This window comes from Alosa pseudoharengus, unplaced genomic scaffold (assembly GCF_046254945.1).
Source record: "Alosa pseudoharengus isolate Yale_2024_CS ecotype anadromous, Long Island Sound unplaced genomic scaffold, YU_APseudo_1.1 YU_APseudo_1.1_scf_4, whole genome shotgun sequence".
Taxonomy (NCBI): domain Eukaryota; kingdom Metazoa; phylum Chordata; class Actinopteri; order Clupeiformes; family Clupeidae; genus Alosa; species Alosa pseudoharengus.
The window spans coordinates 25,727,001-25,746,792 of NW_027468774.1; the positions used below are offsets into that span (position 1 = coordinate 25,727,001).

General features: G+C 40.2%; 1 protein-coding gene and 1 long non-coding RNA gene across 3 annotated transcripts; one reads left to right on the forward strand and one right to left on the reverse strand.

The window, feature by feature from the left end:
* The first annotated feature begins 151 nt into the window (after positions 1-151).
* farsa (phenylalanyl-tRNA synthetase subunit alpha) lies at positions 152-10,683 on the forward strand. Of its 2 annotated transcripts, XM_076265539.1 has the most exons (14): positions 152-323; positions 815-952; positions 1,228-1,326; positions 1,476-1,594; positions 4,545-4,637; positions 4,758-4,886; positions 4,966-5,081; positions 5,171-5,255; positions 5,852-5,951; positions 6,148-6,243; positions 8,716-8,884; positions 9,020-9,097; positions 9,309-9,423; positions 10,068-10,683. In XM_076265539.1, exons 1-14 carry the CDS (start codon positions 177-179, stop codon positions 10,171-10,173), a joined length of 1,590 nt encoding a protein of 529 aa, XP_076121654.1. In that variant the 5' UTR covers positions 152-176; the 3' UTR covers positions 10,174-10,683. The 2 variants fall into 2 exon arrangements, with proteins under 2 accessions (XP_076121654.1, XP_076121655.1); XM_076265540.1 differs by lacking the exon at positions 6,148-6,243.
* Positions 10,684-12,104: 1,421 nt separating this feature from the next.
* Positions 12,105-14,783, reverse strand: LOC143103102 (uncharacterized). The gene is made up of 3 exons (XR_012982719.1): positions 14,712-14,783; positions 14,137-14,496; positions 12,105-13,558 (listed from the first exon to the last, which is right to left on the reverse strand). It is a non-coding gene; the product is annotated as an uncharacterized LOC143103102 (long non-coding RNA).
* Positions 14,784-19,792: the final 5,009 nt, after the last annotated feature.

Genomic DNA, 19,792 nt, shown 5'->3' on the forward strand with positions numbered 1-19,792 from the left:
TTGCAGGCCTACATTAACATTACAATTCCGTGTAAATTATTAATTTGAGAAGGGTGTTACAAATAGCGTCATATATATTGTTATTTACGGTAAGGCTTACATTTCTGTATTTACGGTAAAGAAAGTGATGTCACGTCCGCTCCTCTGACGGTTCAGGGGCTTGTAAGGGCTGAAGCATGGCAGACACCGGCGTATTGGAAATAATTCTGAAAAGAATAGAAGCCGTCGACGGAGGTGTTGATAGCCAGGATGTGGCTACAGCTCTCTCAGTGGACCACCAAGTTGTTGTTGGTGCTGTTAAAAGTCTCCAGTCCTTGGGAGATGTAAGTTTTACTGGAGCGATTCGCTGTTGCCTTTTAGCGGAAGTAGTTACCTCCGTCATCTGGTGCTAGCCATTCACTCAGTCCCTTAATGAACTGATGCAATACCTTTTGCATACGATGGTTACAGGCAACATAGTACTCTGTAAATAGTAATAAAACAATCATTTCACTTTACGTAGTTAATCAAGACGTGTTTCAATTGTTTTTTTCAAACAATCAAGTGAACATAGAGCAGCTGCTTACTGCTGAGCCTTAGCATGACGTTGTATTCACTGAAGTTGTGTTAACTGTCATGTTTCGCTATGAAGGAACATAAATTAAAGCTAAATTCTAAAAGTATAGGTTTGCTGCCTAATTTGATCCTCGTGCTAAATTGTGTTATATGACACATGTTCATACACATTCAGTTGTATAGCTCCACTTGTGTTCACCCCCCTGTGTTTACTTACGGTGGTTATCAGCTAATAGGCTCACCTTTGCCGATTTTTCAGATTATTTTAGCTGAGCAACGCTCGTCTAAACACTGGGAGCTGACTGGGGAGGGACAGGAGACCGCTGAGAAGGGGAGTCATGAAGCCCGAGTCTTCAATGCTATCCCTGAAGAGGGTCTTGCTCAAAGTGAACTCATGGTGAGTCAGAGATGCCGAAGACACCAGCAGCTGAGGCCAAAGCGCACACGACTGCAACATATTTGACGGCATCCTTTCATCTCGACACAAGCACACTTTATTGTGGCCGCCTAATAGATGAGATTTTATGACCAAGCGTATATGCTTTGGATATTAGTGGACCCAAATGGCTGATGGCCATTATGACTTATATATGATATTAATTCAATGTGTCTGAACCCCTTTGAAATACTTTTTGTATTGTGAGCTTATGCATCTTTGCATTTCTCCTGTAGAAACTGCCAAGTGGAAAAGTGGGCTTCAGCAAAGCCATGTCCAACAAATGGATTCGCGTGGACAAAGGTCACGAGGGTGGGCCAAAAGTCTTCAGAATGGTGCGTCTTTTTTCTGTTTGTGTGCATTGCTAAGTGTTAATGTGTAGTAGTCAAACACGTATTGGCCTATTTTGTGTTGCTGTCAATTTAAACAGCTGTAACTATGTAGGTGCAAATGTGTGACCCATATGTGGGATCATGTATGGCAGGTGGAGAAAATAGATGATTCCGTCCAGGGGAAGCTGGTGCAGATCCAGAAGGGCATTGCTGCTGATGTGGATGAGAAGGAGAAGAATGAGCTGAAGAAACGCAAACTGCTGACAGAAGTGTGAGTTTCTGTATCCGCCTGTTGTGGGTGTCTGTAACAAAAAGCCTCTGGTTACAGCATACCTAACCAACTTTTGTGCAGTTGCGTACACAATTTCAGCTTTTTCTGTGTGCAGTGTAATGCACTGCATTGACCAGATCACTGCAAAGTCTGTTTATAAATGAATGGCTCTCACAGTAGAATAGTGTTGACAGTAGGTGCTGATGCTTGACCTTTTTAGTGTTGAACTCTGGTCAGCAGAGGGAGCTAGACAACTGGTTTTATTTGAAAAACTCAGGCTACTTGTCTTGCCATGTATCTGTACCAATATATAGTATGTGTGTGTGTGTGTGTGTTGTATGTATAATGTTGCAATCTTAAAACAAAAACAACAGTAAGCTGATTACTGGAGCATTTCAGAAAAGACTGTCTAAGTAAATTACGATACAGATAAAAGATGAAAGATAAAGCATGTCAGTGTGTTGCTGCTGATTTGAAAGAGTAATTTAAATGGTGCACATGTGTATCATTTTGTTGCAAGAATGACATTTTAGAAAGGATGGTTAAGTTTTGATTGCAGTGTTTCATTTTGGCATAGATGTGAGTGCTGACTCACAGTGAGTTTTGACATAATGAGCCAGATTCTGCAAAAAGTGTGTAAGCGATAGGCAAAAACTGTAAATATGAAAACAAAAACAGAAATGTTGTTAAACATAAACACAATTGCCATCTGTCTCTGGTTTAGTCCAGGGGCCGTATTCACAAAGAATTTTAAGGCTAAAAGTAGCTCCTAAGTGGCGAATTTAGGAGCAACTCCTAAAAATAATGGGCGTGTCACTCCTAACTTTAGGACTCCTAATTTTTTTCACTAAAAGTAATTCACGAAGCATTTTAGACCTAAAAGTAGCACCTAAGTCTGGGACAGCTTAAAAGAAGTCAAGAGGACTCCTAACTCACTAAGACCTATTCACAAACAGCTTTTTGTGGCATTTCACGTTGCAATGTTTTGAAATGTGTAGCCTATGCAGCAACAGGAGCTTCCAATCGCGAGGGAACAATTTTGCATTCATAAAAGGGACGCAATAATGCCCACAACAACAACCAAAACTACTCATTGTTAACATGTAAATTAAATGTAACGTTTCATTGTGAATCAAATTAAAATGTTCTCCTCTTTGCAAACGTAGGCATATGGTGACAGATTAATTTAATAATGTTGCAATGATACTGCATCAATCCGTAGGCCTATGTTTCATTAGGCTACTAGGCTATTTGTTTTGCCTTACTCTTTATTCATTTAGGCTAGGCCTTTTTATTCAGTTATTTATCATCTTCCGTCCTTCGCACTACTTGTGTAGTGCACGCATTCTCAGACCTGTCACCTGTCACTCATCATCGTAAGGGAGGTGTTTGGAATCATTCCCGCGTTACAATCATCAGCCAATCAAGGTGGTCACTTCAGTCAAGCTCGTGCATGAGTAATAATAACGTCATCCATAGCAACGAAGACTCACTCTTAGTTTAGGAGTTGTCTTTTTTCCTTACTAAGAGTAGGTCTGAAAGGCTTTGTGAATAACTTTTAAGAGAAAACTCCTAGCTAAAATCTTTTAGTGTGATTTAGGAGTGGTAAGATAAAAAGGCTTTGTGAATACGGCCCCAGAGCATTAAGAAACAGTGGAACAGTGGCAGTTCTCTCTCTCTCTCTCTCTCTCTCTCTCACACACACACACACACACACACACACACACACACACACACACACACACACATGCACTCAGACATGCACAAATGAGTGGACACACACACCCTAGGGTTGGCTAATAATTGTAACCCTGAGTCTTTTTTTTTATTCAAAAGTGTCTTGACAATGCAAAATGCATGACATTCTCAGTCCAAAGTGTTGAATATATGGAAATACTGGAGGGGTTTATATAGTTTTTTCAATTCCGTAAGAATTATTGTTGAATTCATAGTTTTGGATTTGGGTGCAAAACATTGCCATAAGCTCAGTTTATCTTAAATAAAAAACATTTCTTTCCCAAGAAATGCGTTGTTAAATTATTACAACAATCTCTCTGGCCATTTCATAGCATTCACGGTTTTTATAAAAGTGCTCACCATGTAAACAACCAGCAATTTACCCTCCCCTTAAACAAGTTTGAAAGATTGAAAAAGCTAAAAACCTCTGAGATAAATGTATTAGTTTTATACAAAAGAAAGAGAACATTCAGTCTCTGAATTTCACTGTCCAGTTTAACTTTGTTAACATTTTTATTTCACATGAGTTCTTCCAGAGAAGCTTATCATTGTGTGATCCATGCACGGGGCATAGAACACAGGCAAGCATGTATAAATGAGGGTTCTGTTCCATTTCTCTGATATCACAAAAGATAAGTAAGCCCGCCCCTTCCCTCGTGGGACGGTGCAAGCTCATGTTCTGTGCTCAGGAAGCAAGGGTGTTTGGCACAGACATGACCCAGATGGCTGTCTTCCAGTGTGAGAAGCTTTACGGCGGCTGGAGTGGTAGTAATATATATATTTTTTTCTTTTAATATCATAAATGGATTCAGTCACACTGTGTTCCCGGCCTTCCTCCCCAAAGCTCCATCCTATTTACTTCACAGCACTTTGTCCTCGCGTTCTCCAAGATAAAAACTCTCGTATGGGAGATGGGAACAACTCCCATCATGCATTAACACGTGGCCAGGGACAAGCTGCTATTTCCTTTCCTGTTATTATAGGGTTCATATGTCATCTTGTTGTGACTGGGTCTGTGATCTGGGGACCGTGATGAGCTTTTTTTTGTAGAAGACATATTTTTCATGAAATATTTTACAATTGTATTTTCCAGCAGTTGAATTGAAGAGAACAGTGCTTTACCAACTTTATGGAGCACCATTGTTTTGACTTCTAAGATAACTTCATATTATGCTAGATGACATTACTGAACACCTGTTTCAATGAATTGCAGGACTGTCAAGTCATATTGGATAACTAAAGGCCCTTCCTTCAGCACCACCATCACCAAGCAGGAGGCTGAGCTCACGCCAGAGATGATTACGAGGTGAGGCAGGCTGCGCTGTGCTTTCTAGCAAATAATGCCCTTATAAGGCCAGTACCCTGACAGGTGCAGGCCTAATGTTATTATGTGTAGTTCTAAAGCCTCATGTCTTTTTTCTCACAGTGGGAGCTGGAAACAGAAGTCTTTCAAACCGTACAATTTTGAAGCCCTTGGTGTAGCTTTGGACTGTGGACACCTGCACCCACTCATGAAAGTGCGCACACAGTTCAGACAGATCTTTTTGGAGATGGGGTAGGTTCTCTGGCCATTCATTGAACTTGAGACATAGAGCGTTTTGCTCAGACTTTGATTTCCAATTGATTTGTTGCAGATTCACAGAAATGCCCACAAACAATTTCATCGAGAGCTCCTTCTGGAATTTCGACTCCCTTTTCCAGCCACAACAGCATCCTGCAAGAGACCAACACGACACATTCTTCTTATCTGGTGAGTAGAGTGATTGTTTCTTTGACTAATTCTTCCCAGCAGAATGCAGAAGTATTGACAACGTATTCTGTTGAATGTTTTTACTGTAGACCCTGCTGTCTCCCGCGATTTCCCCCAGGATTACCTGGAGAGAGTAAAAAAGGTCCATTCTGAGGGAGGCTTCGGATCACAAGGGTATGATGGGTTCAGACATGGATTCACAAATATCGTACTTCAGTCTGCATGCAGGTCATTCTGTGTCATATCAGAATACAGGAAAATGGTTGCTGCACCGTCTCAGATTTTGATACTTTTCAAGATGTTAATGGCCAAACAATGCTTCCCAGATAATGCGTTTTTCAGGCTGTCAAACTGAAGTAATATCGGGGGCTGAAACAATATGAAGTCATAGGATTTGAACAGAAATATCTTATACACCTTGGCCTTGGGACCCATTAATGATATAGACAAGGTTTGAACAAATCTGATAATGGTGCAGCAACAATCTTATCTGATTTGACGCTGAATGACCCATTCATATGTTGAAATGCCTCTGTCTAAGTCACTGGATAACTAATAATGATAGAAATATAGATGTAGCGACTAGCCATATATGGCATGTAATGAATCAGGGAAAGGGTAGTCTTCTCTTGGTTGGTTCTGAATGTCTTAATGATCATGGCGGCAGAAATACTTTAGCATCTTGGCTGCTCTACAAATGCCCCTCATAATAGATGTATGCAGTATTAATACGCTGGCCCATTTTTAATTAACCTGTTGTCATATTGTAGATACAAGTACGACTGGAAGATAGAAGAGGCTCAGAAGAATATCCTCCGTACACATACTACAGCTGTAAGCGCTCGCATGCTCTACAAGCTGGCACAGCAGGTATGTACTTAACTTCACACAAAAAACACACTTCATGTTCACTTGACGCCCCAAAATTACTCACATTACACTTTTGTAAACCACATTTCAAAGCAGTAAATGAGTTGGTGGAGAGAGGTAGGACCCTACATGTGTAAAGTGGGTGTATCACCTCTTGGTTCTGAAGCTGTTTGACTGAGGGTTTCCTGTCCTGCAGTGCATACAAGAAGAAAAGAAAAAGTTAGAGAAAAAAGAAGGGCAACCTAATAAAAAGAGAAGAGGTGGTAAACGAAGAAGGAAAAGAAGCGAAGAGGTAGAAGCATGCAAGATGATGGGAATGTAAATGGAAGTGCATGTGTTGTACTAAGCCAACCACTGTTTCCGTTAATCCACAAGCACTGGTTCTCCTAACCCACACACAATAAGGGCTTTACTAACCCACGCAGAACTGCAGCACAACCCAAGTCCAATAATCCCAGAAAGGCTCAAAGCAAAGCCAGTGATATTTTATTGGGGATTCAGATGCTATGTACCCTTGTACAGCTTTGGACCCTAAACATATCAATGGTGCTCACTCTTAGAGAGGAATCAGATAAAGAACTTTTTTTTTCCAGCTTGCTTGACAAGTGTCTGCTGTTGTAATGATTTTTGGGCATGGTGTTGCCTTCCATGAGCAGCTCTGCAGTTGGTCATCCTGATTTATAACTGGCATTGCATTGAGAAGAAAAATACCTTTCTTGTTGTGTCTGTTTTTTGAAAGCAGAAATTAGCCATGCTTTCTTGGCACTCCAAGGGGAGGAAGTTGATAATGTGGGCCTTGGTAATGGGGACCATCACTGGTCGGTGTAATTTTACCAGAATGTTGGTCTAATGACTTTCAGAGGAACATAAAATTTGACCAGTTTCAATCCCATGTTTTACAGCGGAAACTCTGGGAATGGTTTTTCTCTGTGTGTGCATGGTATGGTTTTGTAGTTCAGTGTTTTGGTTCAAGAGCGTGATTGTTCTGTGTGCATGTTTTTTGTAGAGTGCATTCAAGTGTGGTTATTCTGTATGCATGTTTTATGATATCTGTATTTGATACATTTGAAACTAAGGTGCTGATTGGTCAAGCACTCCCTCCGTAGACATGGGTGCTGTTAGCAGCTGGGTTTCTATTCAGCACATGCTTCCTGGGCATGCAGCCCTTCTAGGCTGATAAGGAATAGAAGCTTTTGGTCCCAGAGCCCTCTAAAAGACTGGAAGCTGTTGTCGTGGAATGTATCAAGAACCATTGTGTCATTACAACATTTTTGTTGTGTGTTGGTCTCAAAGAGCCACATCAACCCAGCCCATTCATTTGTGGTGTAGCGCCATCTAGTGACCTAAATGCAAAACCCACATATTGTATGTGCACACACGCGCACACTACATACACAGAGGCAAGCACACACGTAGACACACTCACTCATACACACACTAGCAATTTGCTGTTTGTAGTACAGACACACAGATATTCATGTGTGCAGGATGCAAACAGACATTACACATGCACACATTGTAAAAGTACAGCATACTGATGCGTTATCACTATGAGCACCATATAATTGCAGAAGTATACTTGTGCAATTAATGCACATGCAGACAGACAGATTTGGGTGTCTCGAGAGTGTACTGTCTGTTGTTGCAGACCTGTCTCAGTGAGGCTGTGCACACAAGTTTGTATAGGCAGACACTCAAATGCATGCATGCACGTGTACACGTACACGTACAGGCAAACACATCACACAGGGGCACACACTTCACCTTACAAATATGCTCGCTCTGTTTGTCTGTCTGTCTCTCTCATCCACAACTTGCCAGCTTTATTTTCTTTGGGTAGCAGGTAGCAACACCATGCGGTGGTCATGCCATTTACAGCTATGCAATATATCTAGTTGTTATTTTTACTCAATCTTCATAATGCAAATTAAATTATATTAAACATGAATTTATTGCCACCTATTTAAAGACAAATGAAAGTAAAAATTCAAAACATTCACTATTCAGCTCAGGTTGTATTAGTCAGAGTTATCTTCTGTAGCACACAAAAATGTCTGTCTGGCTCTTCCACTAACATCTCTAATTTCATAGAATTGAAGTCCATTTAGCGCTCGCAGTCAGTCTCCTCTATCAGACTCTCCAAGATGGAGGCCAACAAAAGGCTCAAAACCCTCATTACATACGGCTGGCCCCCTTATGTTCTTACTCATCATTTACGCTGTTTATCTTTGTTGATCATCCGCAAAATGTTCCCCAACCAGACGTTCAATATGTTTGCATGCACACACAATTAAGGACTATTTATTTGGGATCTTAGCAAATCAGGCCCTAGGTATCCATGCCAAATGGCAACTGTCTAGAGGAGCAAAAAATGCATAATGCCCTTCACATTTCTTTTGGTTATTGTTTGGGTTTAAGGAATATTCAGGGTCATCAGTTGAAGAGAGTGTTGGCAGTTAGCTAGCTCACTAGCTCATGTGCCAAGCTGTAAACTGTGACACATCCCAGAGGATTAGTCAGTCAGTCACTCAGTCTATAATTCTAGATTTATTTGCACGATATGACACAGTTGTGATTCAGATTATAGAATGGAAATGAGGACAAAGGTTTGTACTCCTCAACAGGTTTTATATTGATTTAGTAAACATTTACACAATATTAAGTGAAAGACTCCTGCCAATACTATACTACTGCTTTCACTTCTACTACTACTGTAATCCTGTCTGAGTGCTAATATGCTAATTTTAGTGTCTGTGTCTTTCAGGGAAAGTTCACACCGGTCAAGTACTTCTCCATTGACAGGGTGTTCAGAAACGAAACCCTGGACGCTACTCACCTCGCCGAGTTTCACCAGATAGAGGGTGTGGTGGCAGACTATGGGCTAACCCTGGGTGACCTCATGGGCATTCTACATCAGTTCTTCACAAAATTAGGTCAGTTTTGATTTTGACGTTTTTAATAGCAAACATTTGATGCTCTAAATCCTTCAATAACAAGTTTGGATAAAAATTGTGTTGCTCGAAGTCTGTTTTTGTTGTTATTAATCATATATATATATATATTTACAGGAATCACCAAACTACGCTTCAAACCAGCCTTCAACCCTTACACTGAGCCCAGTATGGAAATTTTCAGCTATCATGAAGGTATAGCGGTCATTAAGCCTTTGCTTTATATACGCATCACATTCAGGATTTTAGTACCTACTTTTTCTTATCAAAAAGGAACCAGAGTACCAGTAGTTATTTTATTTGTCATGCCCTTGTGGAGTATAACATTTAATAAACAAAATTACCTATGGGCGTAGGATTGCTTCCATGCTGATATTGTTGCTTCCCTGTTCCATTCTCTTGTCAGGGCTAAAGAAGTGGGTAGAGGTGGGTAACTCTGGAGTGTTCCGGCCGGAAATGCTGCTGCCAATGGGCATCCCAGAGGGAGTGTCCGTCATTGCCTGGGGACTATCCTTGGAGAGGTAAGGTTATTCTAGCGCCATATAATACTTGCCACTTTATTCATTTTTGGTCTTCTTAGAATGCTATTAATTGAAAATGGTTTGATAGCCTACAGTTCCCTGCCTGCCTGATTCCAGGCTGTGAGCTGGTCTGACAAAAACAGTTGTCTAATGTTGTTACTTTAGTGTGACCTAATTGTAAGGAAAGGACATTTGTGAGGATGGGGAGTCTACTGTGTACATGTACCACATGACATAATCCAAACCAACATTTGTTTTACATCCTGTATACACCTTCTGCCCACTCCATGAGGCACTCATCTCTGACCAGCTGTGCGCAAGTCTGGTGTCTAGTCCCAGTTTAGCCTCTTGTCATGTGCTGTTTTCCAGGGGCCAAAGTCCATGCCCTGTCCCCATCCAGTCACATTCTAGGTCATAGCACTTACTGACCTATTTAAATTTAGGTTATATTATTCTCATTTCCAGAAAAAGAAACATTGAAACTAAAGTGATGTCTGTGTGCTTGTATTTGTCATGGGGGAATATATTGTAAATTATATTGCATGCATCTCAGTGTGACTAGATGTATCAACATTACTTGATTGATCATATGAATGTAATGACATTTCTCACATATTTAATTATGACTTGTTCCGTCTGTACAGGCCCACTATGATCAAGTATGGAATCAACAACATCCGTGAGCTTGTAGGACACAAGGTCAACCTACAAATGGTCTACGACAGCCCCATCTGTCGACTAGACTCTTGAATTTGAACCTGGCAGGTATCCAAATCCATATCCTGGTGAGCTGTCAACTAAGGACTCATATTTTCTGTGGCCCTTCTAAGCCAGCCAACTCTCTGGTTTCATATTTATACTGCACTCTGTCTGTGTGTGACCATCGGACACATCCCGCTGTCTTTGACTACAGCACTTGGCCAAAAAAGAATTCCGTCTTCTTCAAGCAGTGTGTGGGATATCAGCTATTAAATTTTTTAAATCATCTGTTCCAAATTGGATGGTGGACCTAAAACAGATTTATTACCAGCAGATAGACCTTTGATGACGCTGACCAGGAGTTATTCATCTCAGCAAGAGATGCTTCTGAGGGGCCTGCTTTGGCACTAATGGCTACTTTGGTTGAAATCTGAATCTCCCTACCTTGTTTGTAAAAATAAAAAGCATAACAAAACCATACTTAAACTCCTGTCCAGTGTGAACCCATAAGAAGGGAAATTCACTCAGGGTTGAAGTGATTTATTAAAGTTGTACCCAGAACACTTGTGTGGATGTGTTTATTATCTCAGTTGATATACATCTCAAAAGCCATGACTTGTGTATTGAGTATATTAAGTGGAGAACTAATGCCAAGTAAACTGTTGATTTGGCAAGTCAAGTTGAGTGGACTGTTGTTTGTAACCCTTGGAGATTCCATGTTCTTTTAAGCTGATGGACGTGTTTGCAGCAACATGCCCCATAGTAGACTTAAAAGTTATTTGAGTGTTGCCAGGAAAGCAGGCTGGATTACATGACTGCTTTCCACATGGTTACAACATCTTTCTTCAAATGAAGTGCCAGTACCATGAAATGTGTGTAGCCTGTTTATTTTCTTAGGGATATTTTGAAATCCTTATAACGGTATTATCTAGGGCAATCAACTTCAACAGGGGGTTCATGACCTTCAGAAGGTCCTCAAAATTACTGCAAGGGTTTTGCCAAATGATCTGATCCCTCATTTGTTTTCTTCCAAAAAAAGGATGGTGACATGGTCTTTAAGCACATGCATTTGCCTAATTATTATTGGCTTGGCATTGGAGACACTATTACAAATCACTCGTAAACATGTACTACAGACTGTTCTACACATTGTTGGCCTGGTTTAATAAGAAGCAGTTTTATATGATATAACTGGCTTATAGGGGGTGGGGTGAGGGGGCTCATTTGCCAAGTAGTTAAAGACCTCTGATCTAAGTTATTAAGCATTTCTATGAGATGAATGTGAGTAACTCAAACTAGGGCCTAGGCTATAGTTCACCAGAGATGCTCTAGAGATGTTACTTCCACACTTAACGCTAACCCCAAACATAGTTTTCCAAGTAGTCTCCAGTCTGAGCTATAATCCTTACGTAATCCCACTGGTTTCCACTAATTTGTCACTGCAGAACACACATGCACTGATCTGTTTATACATAGTGTTTGTTGCAGGACCACCACAGAAGACATTAGATGTGCACAGTTGGGTCCATGGCAAAGGGTCATCTTAACAGTTGTCTTAACATAATGGTCTACCAATGTGTGTACCAACTAACAGTTTAATGTGTTTGCTAGTAAACACGGTGGTGCGTCAGTGGGCAGGTGTAGAGATCGAGGAAATCCCAAGAAACGGATTAAATGTTGTGCAGGCTACACTGAATTTGCCGTAACCACTTAAGTGTTACATGTTGAGCTTATCCCTCATCCAGAAATAGCATGTCGGGGCTACTGAAGAGATGAACTTGTTTTTAGCCACCTACCAAATCTAAAGCGCAAAATACACTTTATGGCCCATTAGACAAAACTATTGAACTAAGATGCCTAAACTGTTGATTTGAGTCTGATCTGCAGCCAAGGACATAAGACAACATGCAAACGAAACGGACAACTCAAAGAACCTTTTGTTTTAATGTAAACAGCAAGGTTATTGGTATCATAAGCTTACAACAGAAGTAGTCTTAGTGGTTTATGCAGTGATTCTTGCTTTAAAGGTGCAGTTTGCAGGTTTTTTTGACTAAATATAAACATACATGCAGACCTACAATGACTGTTACACACTGAAAGGCGGTTAAAAGGTAAAGTTACTACTATTCCTCGTTTCTGGTGTTTTATTTCATGTGCCATGAGCTGAAATGTATGCAAATACATAACAAAAGCCTGAAACAAGGTGCATAGAATGCTTAGGAATGTTGGGAACATTCTTTTCCATTGTTCATTCAGAATTTCATAATTATTCATGGTCATAATGCATCTTTTTAGGTTTTGACAATTAAAACTGCAACCTGCTCCCCTTGGCATTTGATTCGACAACAACCAAAGTTACTATACGAAGATTACTATAGTGCTGTTAAAAATCAAGGAATGTCATTGAGATCCTCCAAAATAATTGATATGTAATGCACATGTATATTTAAAGCTGCTCATTTGACCTTCCAAGCAAGTCCAAGTCAGAACTCTACACATGTCAGACCAAGTCATGTTTCTCAACAATTCTCTGCAAGTCATTATATTGGCTTCTTCATTTCACCTTGATCAATGAGTTTTTTTGTTTCATTACTCCAAAAGCCCAATGTCAACAAAAAGAGGTGTTCTCAGGTCAGGACTCTGTTCCCTTCTTGAATACCATGTTTGTCCTTGGTGTCATGTGGCTATGTGCTGGAAGTGGACATTTGAAACATCAGCATCAAATGTTGCCCTGTGTGGTGCTGGGTACAGAAAAGTGGTATGCGTCTATTTCAATCTGAATTTGGGGATAAAACATTACGTAAATATGGGAATATGAAAACATTATGAAGTACATTTCATCTTGTTGAGTCATTGTGGTTTTGAGGGGTCAGAGTGGCTTCTCCCTAATCCTCAGAGTGACCTGATGTTTCATGGGGGTGGGAATTGGGTTGGTACATTAACATGTCATTTTACATGGCTGAAAAAAACATATTAGCAGTCGGTTAATGTCAGTTCATCTTCTCCAAAGCTGAGATTACAGTAAATGGAGGACATGCTTTTTTCCTCACACTAAATCTTCTCTGATTGCATTTTGAGTTCAGCTTGGCTTCCTTTTGATTTCCTGATAAAGTCCGGCTGTTCAGAGATCCTTTTCAGATGTCTTGTGGGAGGGCTGTGCTGACGCTGGGGCTGTGCTGAGCTGGGCTGTTGTGTGCACTATGCATGTGTGCGGGGAAGAAGGAGGGCATGTAAGGAATGGCAGCCATTAGGAGTGGGCTTCCCAGGGGACTTTCATCGTCCAGCAGGGGCAGGGGAATAACCACGTCATCCGTATCCCACACATGGAAGGCATTGGAATGGTTCATCACCATGGGTGATATATGGTGGGTGGGCGACGCGCATGTCAGATCACTCGGCTTCTCTGATGGGTCCTCTGCAGGACCAATCACACAATCTAGAGATTCAGAAAAGGGGGCAAGGAGAAGTCTTCATTCATTATCTATTCATGGGACTGTAGTAGAACATTTACATTACATTTATTCATTTAACAGACAGGCTTCTTATCTAAAGCGACTTATATGTTACAAGGGCCATTGTCCCTGGAGTAAGTCGGGGTTAAGTGCCTTGCTCAAGGGCACAACGGTGAGCCAGGAATTGAACCCACAACTTTTTAGCCTACTACATGTTAGCCCAGCTCCTTATCCACTCACTACACTACCACTGCCCAGCTAGAACATCTATTCTCTGTGAACAATGATTAAATGACATCGAACACAAATGTTTGACATGAATCAATTGCAATGAATTTGCATTTAGAATTTATATTTATAGGTGCCCACTCCGAGTGATAAGTCAAGTCAACTTTATTTATAGCGCAAGGACAGTTACTTGTAAGGTTGATAGAGCCTACTCTATTTACCGATAAAACATACAGCTCGACCCATCTTCACTCTCATTGCTTTTATAAAAACAATCATTTTCAAATGGAATATACTGACATCTAAACATAATAACAATGTTTGACTACATTACCTGCAATATCATTAGCGAGATCCTTTATGAGATGTCCCACAATGGCATATGCCACAGCGACAATCACCAATGCAGCCATCAACAAGTACAGCACTGACTTGGGGAGAGGGATGAGGTCCTTTGACACAGGTTTGTACTGCTTGTACATTGGCTCCTCTTCAGGGACTACATAAAGATTAGCACGGGCTTTATCCGAGAGGTTCAAATTTGTCATGTTTATGGAATTCATGATTACTGTTTTGAGTTCAAGAGTTCCACTGATCGAAAACAAACTTCAGTAGCACAAAGGCTGTGCCTCCTCACAACAGCACGTAAACATGTAGAGAGAAAAAAATCCGTTGTTCGTATTTTTGCCTAAAACTGATAGAAATATTCACAAGTTAGATTTCCTCGTGCAAAAATATACTATTCAGACATAAGTTTATTTTGAGGGGTCAAATACAGAAATAATATTGCTGTATAGGCTAATTAATTAAACAATAGAATGAAATATGCTACAGAACACAAATGATAGTAGTCTAGGTCTAGGTTTGTTTATTTCCTGAAAAGTGAAAAAGAAAGAAACATAATCTTACCGTCGACAACCGGAAGGTTTTTATTGGTCATTAGAGTAGACAGAAAAGACTTCGCGCGCCGGTAGATCAGCCCTCTCCTTGGTGCTGAAAATAGTACTCTTTATAAAGGCGTCTGTCCACGAAGTTTTCCTCCCCACCCTTTTCGTGCTATGAAGGGGTTTCAATTGGTGCATAAACACATACTCCCCGCCCCTCGGTTTAATGCAGCTCATTAGTGCAGCAGGCTAGGCTATATTGATCATCACGGTGTTGTATGGAGTTTAACAGTCACCGCCCACCTCCGCAATGGCTCAATTATGCATCGTTTCTACGTTTCAAACTTAAAGATGATGTTCTGATCATTGAAAAACAATACACAGATTTGCAAGACTCTCTGTCTCTTTGTAATCTTTCTAAATACACACAGCCCAGGCAAAGTACTCTCTTTTTATACGTTTTAGATCAGTGCTCCTTAAGGCACTGTCATGTGCATTAAGGTTTTTTTTTTTTTTTTTTTTTTTACCAAATGTCATTAGACAAATCTTCCTTCAGTTGCAAAACACACACATTTTGTATCAGTGCATATTTAGTTGCATACAGGTAAAACATAACACACTTGATAACAAACACCTCCTGATTTTATATAAGGATGACAACACATTGTATAACTCCTAAGGTACCATGCAACTGTAAACTGAATTTAATTAGCTGATTTTGGACAGTGGGTAAAATATGAATTGTCAGAGGTAATCGTATAAAAACATAATATTATGAACTTTCATAAACTGAACTGAAGTCTAAGTAATCGGCCTGTTATTGCATAATAAGTCTTTTCAAAATGAATTGGATTTGTTGATTTCATAATGCATCATCTCTTCCAAAAGAGTGAGGAGGAAACGCCTCTTCCAGTGGTTGTATTCTGTATCCTTAAGCTGATGGATTTTCCTGGGGGATTATCTTGCTGACAGTGACTTCAGTTTATAAGAAGCTTTGATGTGTGTGTATGTATTTATGGTTATCTTATTTTACTAGAGCAAAGTGTCGCTCACGACAGCCCCAGGTGTGGTAGCTTGAGTGACTGAGTGATGTGTGATTAGTCTGTGCATTACAAATAGCCTCTGCTGTAAGTGCATGTGGACTAGTTTCCAGTACAGCCTTCCAGTGAAATCAGATTTCATGACATAAGGAAATTGAATAGACAGATTGGGGTCACGGGAATGGAAATACTTTTATGGTAGCAAAGTAATAGTATGTAGTAGTAATAGTATAGCATGTACGCCGGATTCCTTGTTGAGTCAAGCCATTGGCATTAGTGGATAATTAAAGAAAATGATAGTCTACTTCTCAGGCATTGAAATATTGAAGGCAACAGCAGGGGCGGAGCTACGTGGTGGCCAGGGGGGGCCACGGCCACCACTGGTCAAAGCTTGGCCACCCTGCTGCCCCCCCCCCCCCCCCAGCTCCGTTCAGTGAAAAGTAAAAAAGAAAAAAATAATTGCTGCCGTTTTCGACGGCACTTTGCCAACACTTTGCAAAGCAGGGACTGAACCAATTACTGCACTCTATCTACGACCATTGGCCCAGTCAGGAAGTGTAGCCCACGGTTGTGATCATATCGTGATAGGCTAGGCCTAGTGCAGCAGCAGCAGCGGGACAATTCAAGTCATCTGTTAAAAACACTGACTACTACTTAACCTCATGCAGTAACAACATGAGTTGATGATGAGTTGGAACATTAATGCTAATAAGATGTTAGAATGTGTCACGAATCATAGCCAAGTGAGCTGCGTTGGGCTGTCCTTAGGTAGGCTCTGACATTGACGTGTGGGGCTGACCAGAAATAATCGGATGCCTGCGGTAACGCTGTTACAAAAATATTTCGATAAAATTCGGGTGAAATTCAAGCATATTAGGCACATATCATGGCTCCAATAAAAGTAGGCTAATGGGGCCTAGGCTAAGCTACTTTATATAAAAAACATAATTTGCTGACTGCATGTTGTTCTTGCCATAGCTGGTCAGGCAGAGGCTGCTTTGCCTGAGTTCTTTGTTGCATTGCTCCAGAACTGTTCATCGCAGCGAGATGAAACTTTAATTGCGTGACAGAGCAGAAGTGGGGCTTTCCAACGAGACTAAACTCTTGCCTGTGCGATCAAGTATGAAAACAAAGAAAAAATCATGAAATTAAATCAAATTGATTTTACCTGTGCACCCATTAGGCTACTCTCGTTTGAATTACTCGCGAACCCGTGATCGCATAGATATGGCAAGCACACCAGAAGAAAGAGGAGAGACAGGGCTATCTATTGGTACCAAGTATATCGATGCTTCTGGGCTATAAAAACAGACAACGTGACTGCAAAATAACATCATGTACAAAAACCAACTATCGTTTGAATTAGGCCCTATTCACGAACCCGTGATCGGATAGATATGCCACGCATGTCAGATGAAAGAGGAGATACAGAGCTATCATTTGATACCAAGTACATCCTTCTGGGTTATAAAACAGACGAAATGACATCAAAATAATAACTCCACTTTCCCCACGTTTTTGTGTGTTGTAGTGGCAAGGCATGTTCATAATCCAACGCTATCATGTGTTTCTCTATGGCAAAGTATGTTCATAATGCGGTTTTGAGATCCCAGCAAATTCCTGCATGGCATCCAATTCGAGACTCACATTGCATCCCAATTTATTCGACAAAAAAACACCTTTTTGCCTTCACTTTGTTATGACAATGCAGTAAAAAGTTGTTTTAGAATCATCATGAGTGTACACACAGAACACGCAAACTCGGGTTCAGTCAGGTCAGATCAGTGCGTGTCACAGATATGGAGCGCAGAAAGGGCATTTTTCATTACTAAATAAAAATGCCATTTATTTCAGTCTAGGGTTCTAAGGGTAAATTTCTTAATTCAGAGCCATGTTACTTACAGCCAAGTACTTAGAGTGGATATCAGAAAGAAATATAGTTTGGCCATCAGTATAAGATTAAATATCTTATTGTTATTTAACATCATTTGAATAAGACTGATTAAGTAAGGTGCATTATCATAATGTACTTTTTTATAGCATTGGCCTATTTATGGAAAATGATTAGTAGTGGACAACAAACTGACCTGTGTATCAGTGTTGGCTTTACACAATTTATTACCATTATTAAAATAGGCTATCCTAATCTTCAAAACTTTTTGAGTAGTTTTTAAATAGTAGTTTTGATTCCCAAGTGCCACCCCAATAAAATGTCTGGACCCAGCTGGCCCCCCCTATAAAATAATCCTGGCTACGCCCCTGGGCAACAGCCTTACTTTTTGTGAATTGTGCCATGTGGTATTTAATTTCAATATTGTTTGGTAATACTGCTTTTGTCCAACAAGGCTGCAACCAAATTAGGGGTAGGCCTACTTATCAAAAGCAATTGGACACATTCTTAACAGAAAAAATATAATGAAGAAGTACTTTATATTACATGACATTGCATGTTGCTGCTTTCACATCAAGCCCACTTCCGCTTGCAGACCACTCATGAACTCACTCATCATCTTTGGTATGCTTACACAAAGGAATTGCTTTTTTTTAACTGCTTTACTTTGCATAGGAATTAGGCTACTTTAATTAGCTGCCAGACCTCTAACCTGAGTTTCAGAGTTGAGATGATGATCTCTTTAGTAAACACAAGTCTGGAGCAGTTTGCAGTCTCTGCAACTGCTCAACAAACTTTTTTATTTCCCATGATAGGATTATGTAGCCAGATGTAGGCTCCTGTTCACAAGGTGGTTCGGTGAGGAGGATTTTTGAGGTGGTTCAGGTGAGTTAGTCTTCATAATCAATACATTCCAATAAACAATTCAGATAAAATGGGTACAACAATGGCACTGTTTACATTAGGTAAAACGTTTAACAAGTATATACACACATGTTAATTATGTCTCAACAGTGCAGTGTGGTGAAATACATATTAATGAAAGCATATGACCTCTGTGGAGACTGGTCTTCACACCTCCCAAAAAGTTGCAAGTAACCAGAATGCAAAGGGTGATTATTTACATCGATTACCGCTTGATAATGTAACTCAAAATTAAACAGATAAATACCCCAGAACTGTGGCAAAATATGAGGAAGACGATGTTTCAAGAGCTCTACCAGAGCCATCTCCCTTATTAGGCATTCTCTGGCTCTACGTTGTGGGATTGGGGCTCGAGAGCCGATTGGACCGTTGGCCTCAGCTAACATTGACTGAAAACTAGTCGTTATCATAGTTTTGCTTTTTAGCTAGCCAGTTAGTCATAGGAGACTTGTATTTCCTCCGAATATAACATAACATTTGTTGTTATAGTTTCTTTAACTAAATCTTAGACGCAATGTGATAGCTCTATAAAAGCAGTGAAGCAGTTTTATCAAAGTTAACATAACGTTAGCTGCCGCTTAGAACTAAAAAGGCAAGACATGATATCATTTTTAAGTTTAACGTTAATGGATGCTAAAATAGCCTACAAAATCCACTGAAATAGATCCTAATAACTCCTTTTAAAAAAGTCGTTGCGAATCTAAACCATTAGTTTTTTGATAAACGTTAAATATCAGCGTAGCATCTACCAGTTTCAATCTAGCAACAGTTAGCTGCTAACATTGAAAAGGACATGGAACAGCATTTGTTTGAGAAGCCATCCTCACCTCTGTGTCAGTCCACACCAAAAAGTGTCAATCCTCACCAACGGTCATCATTAAAGGTAAGTTTAAGCCATGTTTAAAATGCTAACGTTAATGTTGTAAACAGTCTTTGTACTGGTGACACCCTGAAATTGTAAGTCACGTTAACAGTAGCAGCTAGCAGCTATATGTTTCAGTAGCTTCTAGTGGTCTTGTTGAAAATGTCAGTAAAGTCGGCTAATGTGTTGTTTGGTTAATAATACCATTAGGATGCAGATGGGATGATCCAAGGCTCTTCAGAACAAATACCATTTATGACTTTGGATGACAGCCATGAACCACAGATGTAAGATATCAAAATGTTCATTTACTTCATCATAATGGAATTATACACCCATGGGACACCTCGTGCATTTCTGTCTTCACTCTTTTCTTTAAAAGTGAAGAC

What these genes read in the sequence shown, in the direction of transcription:
- farsa (XM_076265539.1), top strand. Translation starts at nt 177, where the DNA reads ATGGCAGACACCGGCGTATTGGAAATAATTCTGAAAAGAATAGAAGCC. An exon ending in GTCTCCAGTCCTTGGGAGAT is followed by an intron (nt 324 to 814) that starts GTAAGTTTTACT and finishes CCGATTTTTCAG; the next exon opens with ATTATTTTAGCTGAGCAACG. An exon ending in TTGCTCAAAGTGAACTCATG is followed by an intron (nt 953 to 1,227) that starts GTGAGTCAGAGA and finishes TTTCTCCTGTAG; the next exon opens with AAACTGCCAAGTGGAAAAGT.